Source organism: Myotis daubentonii, chromosome 3, assembly GCF_963259705.1.
Source record: "Myotis daubentonii chromosome 3, mMyoDau2.1, whole genome shotgun sequence".
Lineage (NCBI taxonomy): Eukaryota > Metazoa > Chordata > Mammalia > Chiroptera > Vespertilionidae > Myotis > Myotis daubentonii.
The window spans coordinates 106,088,514-106,098,107 of NC_081842.1; the positions used below are offsets into that span (position 1 = coordinate 106,088,514).

Sequence of the window (9,594 nt, forward strand, 5' to 3'; positions counted from 1 at the left end):
ATGTTTCTCTCTCTCCCCCTCCCTTCCACTCTCTCTAAAAATCAATGGAAAAATATCCTTGGGTCAGGACTAACAAAGAAAAGAAAAAGAAAAATGTGAGGGAATACATTTACAAAATAACATGTGTATTGCTTATGGGATTAAAGGTAATTTTTCTATACTTTTTCTTGATTGTTGTGAGAATTTATAATTAAAACTTTTTTTTCAAAAATCAAACATGGAGGTGGAAAATGTTAATTGAGGCCTTAGGGTGGGCTTAGTTAATTATGGATTTACTATATTTGGGGTAATTATATGCAATAGCTTAGTTCCTACCCCAATGTTAATCAGTTTGACTACATTTTAACAAGTTAACTTCTTGTTTCTTTATATTTTACTAAAATGTTAATGATTTACTCTTGAACTTAAACGGTTCAAGCATCCTTGACTGATACATTAAAGAATCTGATTAACCACATAGCTTTTGTTTTCACAAATAAGAACAAAAGAATTTTGAAGAGATGCACAATAATGCAATCCACCCAAGTTTAAATATGCTATATTATTGATTGTTAATGGCTACTTCATTCTGGTAACTGTATCTGCTCCACCAGCCACTGCTATTATCATTATAGACATTAGTTACCTTTAAAAGAAGTGAGAAAGATACAAATTGGTAAAGCTTGTTTCTCACATTAATACTCCCTTGGACTTAATTTTTATTGCTATTCCTAAAACTTGGTGTTTTATCTCTATTTAAACCTTTTTTTTTTTAAAATATATTTTATTGATTTTTTACAGAGAGGAAGGGATAGAGATAGAGAGTCAGAAACATCGATGAGAGAGAAACATCGATCAGCCGCCTCCCGCACATCCCCCACTGGGGATGTGCCCGCAACCCAGGCACATGCCCCCGACCGGAATCGAACCCGGGACCCCTCAGTCCGCAGGCCGACGCTCTATCCACTGAGCCAAACCGGCTTCGGCTATTTAAACCTTTTGAAACATGTTGTGATAAGCAATAATTGTATGAAACAGGAACAGATATTTGTATACAAATAGAAAATAAGTTAACATGTTAAGAAGTTGGTTCTAACGAATATAGGCATAGGATTATTTTATCAGAGACTCTCTTTGAATATATCATCTAAAAATATAAACTGTAAACCTAGTAAGTCTACTATACAGAATATATTTTTCATAGTTGTTTAACTTTTACTATATGCAGTTCTGGGAAAATAAAACACTATGTTGGAAAAGCAAAACAGTAATTTTAGAATGTGTTGTTACATTTTGGTGAAAAATATAGAAAAATGATGGAAATTCTAAATTCTTATGAATGTTTTCCCAATAGATGTGTTTTAGAATCTTTTGAGATTTGAATATCTAGAATATTCAGTTGGTCTAATCCTTTTCTGTTTAAAGGCAATAAAAGAACAAGAATGAAATTCAATTATTTCCAACTCTTTGATATAACAGGACAATAGTCTGAGATTAATAAATAAAACTAAATTTCAATATATTTTTTTTAAAAAATGGTCTCTTTTCTTCTTCCTATTATTTTTAATCCTCAACCTAGGATATTTTTTCCATTGACTTTTAGACAGTAGATGGGAAGGAGGAAGGGGAGAGAGCAACTTGCACTGGAGACACATGGATTGGTTGCCTCCCACCCATGGGTAGAGGATGGGGGGATGGAGGGATGAACCTGCAATCCAAGTACACACCCTTGACCAGAATGGAATCCAGGATTCTTCAGTCCCCAGGCCAATGCTGTAACCACTGAGCAACCGGCCAGGGCTCAGTATATATTTTTACACTATCATTTTATTATCTTCCTTTTATTATTGGTGTTTACTATTTAAATTTATTGAATTATAACATACATACCAAAAGCACAAATCATAACTGTAGAGCTTGATCAAATCTCACAAAATAACCATATCCGTGTCATCAGCACACTGTAACATTAACTTTTAAGGTGATAAATTGCTAAAATTGAAGGATTAAGGCTGTCAACAACTACAAAAAGGTAGAGAAGCAAAGAATGAGTAAGTGTAACTAAATTAGGTAGGAGGCACACTTGCAAAGATGGAACAGTTTTGGGCACACATTTTATACTAAATCATCTGAACATCCAGTGTGTCAATCTGACAGGTTCCTGATTTGGATTGGGGTGGGTCTACTGCGTGTCTCCGCCCCTCCCACCCCCAACCCCCAGCAGTAGTTATGCATTTCAAAGCAAATAGCAGTAAAAATATGAAACTTCAGAATTAGATTGTTTAGCAACGTTTTTTTCTTCTTTCCTGAGCTACCTCAGTGTAATCCTGTCACAAACTGTGACTTTACACCATAACTTTAAAATTGAAAATCAGCTTTTCGACGTTTTAAATGTTTTTTTCTTTCTCTTGATAGGCAGATTTTTGTTCGCTTAAAATTGAAACTGTAGGACATCTCTTCATTCCTTGTCTAGTCATAGCCCTCAGAAGTGACTAAAGATGATGCAAGATTTACGGAAATCTACCCACCATTTACCTTGTAAATGTAAAAAGAAGTAGAAAAAAGTCCTATTCAGGGTTGAGTCCCGAAATTATTTTCCCTTCGAGAGCAAAAAAATATTACTGTGTTTATTCAGTGAACCTTTCCTTAGATTGTTTATTCTTTATTTTCAGCAATTTCTTCGACCCACCAATAACTTTCCCAGTTAACAACAACAACAAAAAATAGTTTACATAGGTCGCTATTTGTTCGGACTTTACAAGCAGTGATAAGCATTATTAAGGCGGGAGGGTGGGGGTTCTCCCAGTCAAAGAATCCACAGACAGCGAGGAACAATGAAAGATCCACAAAACCCACACGCCACCAGCGCCCGCTCTGATGCAGGTTGCGGGCGCGCCGCAGGACTGCCTGCAGGCCGAGGGCAGAGGTCTCGGGCGGAGGGTCCCGGGGATGCGGAGCGTGGGGACTGGCGCCAGCCACCCCCACCCCACCCAGATAAACGCGCCGCATCCCGTCACCGGGACGACTGCAATCCCACACCGAGGCTCCAGACCCCGCTTCCCGCACAAGGGGCGCAGAAGAGACGCATCACTGCACGGCCGCGGGGACTCCGTGGCGGCCCGAGCGCGCCGTCTCTTAGGTGCCTAACGCGACGGGAAACACACCCTTTCCGCGGCCCCGGGTCCGAGGCTGGGCCACCCCCAGCGCCGCGCCGCGCCGCGCCGGTCCCTCGCCGTCGGCACGTGGCAGCCGTGATTGTCCCCGAGCGGTATCCCTCCGCGCCCCGGCCTCAGTCTTCCTCTCCCTTCCCGGGACCCTCCAAGTCGGGGCGCGGCGGAAGGATCGCACGCACGCGCGCGCACGTCCCTCCGTGGCCGCGGGGAAGGGGGGCGCCTCGGTGACGAGCAGCCGCCGCCGCCGTCGGCACAGCCGCTTGTCAGCCTCCCGGCGCCGGTTAGTCAGCTCCGCGGGGCGGGCGGGCGGGCACCGGGCACACGCCTCTCGGCCGGTCCCTCGCCGCCGTCCCCGCGACCTCCCATCACAGCTCCCGGGGAGGGGGGCGGTCGGTGCCTGCGCAGAGCCGCCTCCTCCCCGCCCCCGCCCCGCCTCCCCCCGCGCCCGCCGCCGCTGCGCCTGCTGCTCCTCGCCGTCCCCGCTGCAGTGCGAAGGGCTCGAAGATGGCCGGTTGGCAGAGCTACGTGGATAACCTGATGTGCGATGGCTGCTGCCAGGAGGCCGCCATTGTCGGCTACTGCGACGCCAAATACGTGTGGGCAGCCACGGCCGGGGGAGTCTTCCAGAGCATTACGGTGAGGACCAGCGGCAGCGCGGGTCCGCCCGGCCCTGAGCGGGGCGGTCGGCCGTGGGGGCGCGCAGGGCCGTGCCGGCAGGTGTGGAGGCGGCCGGCGCCGAGGAGGCGGCTGCCGGGCTGGCGAGAGGCCGAGGCCGGGGACGAGCGGGCTTCGCCGACTGGCGGGGGCGGCGGCCCGCGCCCCGCTTCCCAGCTCAGGTCCGGTGCAGCTGGGGGAGGGGCACGCACCAGCCGGGCCGGGGAGGGGCGTCCTTTCCCCCGTGCGTCCCCCGGGTACCCTGGAAGCCGGGAGGTTTGCTTGGCGCGTCCCGGGATGGAAGCGGGGCCCGGCGGGGGTCCTCCGGCGGCCGGGCTGCCCCTCGCTCAGCGGACGGCAGGCCTCCCGCGCCGCGGGATGTGGGAGGAGGCTGCTCGGCCCCCGGGATCCTCGCGGCGACTTTGCGTAGGTTTGCTGGTGTCCAGGCCTCTGGGGCTGGGAGAAATGTACACCGACGACGTAGGTGGATTCGTGAATCCCGACTTCAGCCCAGACTCTATAGGATTTTTTTTAAAAAAATTCTCCAAGATGGCGAACTGCCATTGATTTCTCTCCTCCTCTTATGGAGAGTCATCGATTTACCGTTATTCCCAATTATGCAACACAGCCCAAAAAATGGGGATGCCTTACGGGGTTTTCAGTAATCTGCCAACACTCGTCAGTTCTCCGAGTCTCTTTCGTGATGGTAGTGAGGAACTAACGCAGATTTACGCTTCACAGTGCCTGATTTTGTGACTTGATGGTTTTGACTTGGTTGACTCATGTGTAGGGAATAATTGTCACCAAGCCTCCAGTGCTGCTTTATTGTTTCGCCTCTTTCTGCACAAGGTTCTTTCCAAAATTGTGACGATCGTGTCAGTGAGACCATTCATTCCCTTAGTTTCTTGGCCTCACGGTCCCTTCCCAACAAACCCTAAAATTCATGCCCCCTGTTAAGGGTGCTAATTATTCTCATACTAGTTAACATGGTTTCAGACTTAACTGTGTAGAACTCAGTCCTTGATGCTAGTACTTTAAGTTCTCCCATTGCAGTGGACTACAATTCTTACAGAGAATTGGCATCTGGTGATCAACTTTTTTTTCTGCAGTCTTTTTGATTTTTTGTGTGAGTTCCCGGTGTCAGGCTGGGAAGATTGCAGGAGTGTGCTTGGAAATGGCTGGGGCCTGCTATGACTCTGCAGTTCTGATGGGGGCGACGCCTTCCTTCTTATTCATGGAATGTTAGCAGGCACGTTTTCTCCTTTCCTCCTTTCCGATTCTGGTGGCTACCTCAGTTTCTTTCCAAATCCCTCTCCGTTTTCTGAAGGGTTTTTTATTTTGTTTTGTTTTTACCATTGCTGACTGCTGTGCTACCGACAGAATCATCTTTGCATTTGCCGGAATAAAAACTGATTACTGAGGTGGGAGGGGAAAGGAAGTTAGAGTAGTAGCTAGAAAAATAGGAGGGAAATACGAATTTGGGAATGCGCTGAGCTCTAGAGTTTGAAGTTCGTACTTGTGGGGAGATGTCAAGCTATTTGAAGCAGAGTAGAAGTGAACAGACCTGCTATAAGCATGGACTTTAGGTTTTATTTCAGGAAACTTTAAAGCAACTTTAAATTTGATGCAACATGACTGACTGTAATGATAGGCTATTGCTGAAAGTTTATAGGGTGAATCGAGATTCTTTTCAAAGACTGGTCTTTAGTTAGCAGACTACACTGTGAACTGTGAAATCTAATATGAAACATGTAATCATATGGGATTAAGCTATTCTTTAGAAAAGACTAAAACTTGGTTTTATGTTAGTGAAATGTGGATGTCTTGTACTGGTAGTAAAAACTTGGCACACAGTCTTTCCTGTTATATTGAGGCCTGAAAAGAATTAACTAATTTCATGTGTGTTTTTTCTTTTTCTTTTTTTGGGCGCGGGGGGACAGCCAGTAGAAATAGATATGATTGTAGGAAAAGATCGGGAAGGTTTCTTTACCAACGGTTTGACTCTTGGCGCAAAGAAGTGCTCAGTGATCAGAGACAGTCTGTATGTGGATGGTGACTGCACAATGGACATCAGGACAAAGAGTCAAGGTGGGGAGCCAACATACAACGTTGCAGTGGGCAGAGCTGGCAGAGGTAAGCAAGGCGCTCTTTTGTTAAAAGTTGCATGTTACATTACAACTTATTAAGCAGTTTCTTTAACATTTTGAATAAAAGTGTTAGTCCATAATGGCTATTAAGATGGTTTTTGTGAACTGCCCAGCACTGAAGGGAGGCACTGCTTTAAATTTACTTCCTCTACAGCAGCTGCACATACAGCCTAGCCTCTGAGATCTTGACTTTATTCTAAAATAGAATATTCATACCAACTCTCCAGTTTCAGCTTTAGTAAACTGAAAATCCAAATTTGTCTCAAACTGCTTGACATGTTCAATGATAATCTTATGGTGTAATCAGATTGTTAAATCACTCAGATTGTTTGGTTACTTTCTTCCCTTTGAGTCTTGACCTTTGGATCTCTTCCTTTTCTTTCTTGCTTACATTTCAATCATTCATTGCTCAGCATAAAAATGGAAAAATTAACATTGATTCATATTTCTATTAAAAACATGGCAGGGAAGAAAGAAATAATTAGAATAAGGGTTTTGGAGTAAGTTGTCCCATTACTAAAATATTTTCAAAGACTAAATGTGATTGTGATTTAGATAGGCAAAGTAGAAAATTACATTTCATTTATATATTTGACCCAGAAATTCTGGTGCTTCTTGACTGTTGTCAACATTGGAGAAAATAAGTCTCACTGCTTTTTCAAAACTTTCAAAATTGGGGTTTATTACGGCATCTGATTGATTTAAAACTACATTTAAATGTAATAACCTGTGTAAATATGTTGTAAATAAAGAGGGTTTGTGAGTCTCATACAGCAGACTTGGCACGTCTAAATAAGACCAAATCTACCATGTGAAGGAACTTGAAACTCCCCTGAGCTGTAATTTACTGAAATGGTCCTACCAACTCCCTGTGATCATCCTAAAGGTTACTCTTATTCTGATGTGAGTTGATGCTTATGACTATTGCTCCATAGAAAAATTAGGTGGTCCTAGCCAGTTTGGCTCAGTGGATAGAGTGTCAGCCTGCGGACTTAAGGGTCCCGGGTTCAGTTCTGGTCAAGGGCACATGCCCAGGTTGTGGGCTCAATCCCTAGTAGAGGGTGTGCAGTAGGCAGCTGATCAGTGATTCTCTCTCATCATTAATGTTTCTGTCTCTCTCTCCCTCTCCCTTCCTCTCTGAAATCAATCAATAAAAATATATAAAAATAAATAAAGAAAAATTAGGTGACTGAAGTAATAGACTTATTTTTTTTTCAATATTAGCTGAGGTCAGATAACTTAAAAAGCATCAACCATGTGACATAAAACAGGAATGAGATTTTCATACCATATAGTACTGCTGACATCTAGTGGCTGTGATTGTAAAATCTGAACCTCATCATAGAAGAATCTCTTGTTGGAAATAGTAAATCTATTTCAAGATTTTAGACTCAATTAAAAACAAAGCTAGACCAGTGAGGAGGATATCAGTAAGCATACACCTTAGAAACCTTAATTTCATCTTTTCTGAATAGCACTGGAAATGCTATTTAAAATTTGGTCTTGGTTTTGCTCTAGCGGTAATAGACACATTTAACCTCACTGGTAAGACTTAATAGTTTGTACTTAATCAAGCTTGTTAAATTGGGAGAATTTTGTAAAATAATCACCTAAATTTTTAAAAAATTTTTTGGGGAGGCCAGTCTAATATGTATTTGTCATACTAACCAGCAGTTTTTTGCCCTAGAAGATAAATGATCACACTCCTTTTCCCCTAGCTAGTGTGAAGATATTTTTATAGAGCACTGCAGCTGCATTGATTGGACTTCCAAGAAGCAGTTAATAGTTTTTAGTATGTAACTAGTTTGAAAGTTCTCCTTTTTGGAGATCTAGTTGACTTCAGTGCTTGACAGTTCATGGAAAACTAACTTAATATTAACTTAGTAATTAGGGTTCTGTCTGCTAAAACTTATGTGACTTTCTTAATTAACCCTTCTTTTGAAACCCTTTTCTTCTTTCTCTTTCAGTCTTGGTCTTTGTAATGGGAAAAGAAGGGGTCCATGGAGGCGGCTTGAATAAGAAGGCATACTCAATGGCAAAGTACTTGAGAGACTCTGGGTTCTAGCTGCTAGGCAGATGTTCAGCATTAGGGGAATTGCTCGTAAACTTTCCTAGCATAAGCTCGAGTCTTAATTCCGGAAACTTTATTAGCAATGCAGGTGATGGGGTATGAACCTTGGTCTCCTTTGTATCCCTCTGTTAGTGGGGAAAGGTATCTTTCTTTCTGCCCTCCCCCTTAAATAATTCTGTTCACTTTGTTTTGTTTCCTTGTGTACTCCAGCATTGGTTATAGTCATGGGAAAGGAAGGTGTCCACGGAGGCACACTTAACAAGAAAGCATATGAACTCGCTTTATACCTGAGGCGGTCTGATGTGTAAGCAGCCTCTCCCCATCTACCTAGCAACTGTCTTCATCACCACCCCAATTATGGTTACAGTGCTGCCAGACTATGTGGTAGCTAATTTTTCTTTACCTATTTTCTAATGTCATGATTCCTGTTTGCCCAATGGATTATTTGTATGTTAACCACTGTATGTAATCAACCCTTATCTGGCAACATAATTGCAGCACAACAATGATTTGCATGATACCTTGAAATTTGGGGGGAGGGGGGCATGCCAAGTTGGGCATCACTTTGTTTTAGCAATTAATGGGATATTGATTACTAAAATAAGTTAATAATAAGCAAGGTGCCGGTGTACAATCTCTAATTTGATCAGTGTCTTTTCAGCACTTTGAGCATTTACTTAGCTCATTTAGTCTTCCTTTTGTAGCGCATGGTTGGGAGGGAAAAGTGCATGCATCTTTCCTTCACTTGTCTTTTCTCACCCCCTCCCTTCGCACATAAGTTGTTTGGTTTGCTTCCACCTTATTTTATGCAGTGCCTGGTTTATTTAACCAATTAATAATCCTGTTTGTTGATGAACTATTGAGAGCTGCAGTAGTTTGCTTTCAGTATTGTTGTTGCACTGGAGTAGACAAACCTTTTTTCATAGTGTCTACAGGACATACTAAGAGTGCAACTGCAAAACAAGAGCAAAAGGCACTTCCTCCCATGACCTCACAATAAACATACTGGTTGAATCCCCAGGGATATTCCATCATTGCAGTAGCTCAGATTTTTGTTCCTATCTTTTTCTTTGCACATCAGCTCTACCTACTCTTTAGTAAAATTGTAAGAGGCTGCCATTATGGACATTAGGTGTCCCAGCATAACCATCTGGAGTGTGTCCAGTTTGTTCTTCATAGGACCAATTTTTATTTGCAGCTTAAGTTTTTATATGAAGTTGCATTATTGTGGCTGTCTTGTGATGAATTTTTTTCAAATGTATTCTGTGCCATACTATTGTTAAAATGAACTGTTGCTATTGTGAGATGGATTTTAACTGACCTATAAAAGGTTTCTTTTGAATGGCACTACTTTAGGGACATTCTAGTATTTGCTTCTATTGTTTGGGCCTTGTGGATAATGTACAGATTTAAAAACAGATCTTGTTGCTGATTTGTCCATTTCTTTCCCTGCACTTTGTTACATCTGGGATACAGTCTAACTCATCTGATTTAATATGCATTTTAAAAAATGCCATAACTATTAAACACCTTGTTTACAGACAGATGAAATAAATTTATTCCAACCAAA

At 42.9% G+C, this 9,594-nt stretch overlaps 1 protein-coding gene across 2 annotated transcripts; it reads left to right on the forward strand.

Moving 5' to 3' along the window:
- Positions 1-3,515: 3,515 nt before the first annotated feature.
- PFN2 (profilin 2) lies at positions 3,516-9,594 on the forward strand. Of its 2 annotated transcripts, none has more exons than XM_059688177.1 (3): positions 3,516-3,788; positions 5,747-5,939; positions 8,235-9,594. In XM_059688177.1, the coding sequence occupies exons 1-3, from the start codon at positions 3,657-3,659 to the stop codon at positions 8,330-8,332; spliced, it is 423 nt and encodes a 140-aa protein (XP_059544160.1). In that variant the 5' UTR covers positions 3,516-3,656; the 3' UTR covers positions 8,333-9,594. The 2 variants fall into 2 exon arrangements, with proteins under 2 accessions (XP_059544160.1, XP_059544159.1); XM_059688176.1 differs by having other exon boundaries at positions 3,616-3,788; positions 7,921-9,594.

Excerpts from the sequence above, each read along its gene's own strand:
- PFN2 (XM_059688177.1), top strand. The coding sequence starts at position 3,657 with ATGGCCGGTTGGCAGAGCTACGTGGATAACCTGATGTGCGATGGCTGC. Across the intron at positions 3,789-5,746 it reads GAGTCTTCCAGAGCATTACG|CCAGTAGAAATAGATATGAT; the intron begins GTGAGGACCAGC and ends GCGGGGGGACAG. Across the intron at positions 5,940-8,234 it reads AGTGGGCAGAGCTGGCAGAG|CATTGGTTATAGTCATGGGA; the intron begins GTAAGCAAGGCG and ends TGTGTACTCCAG.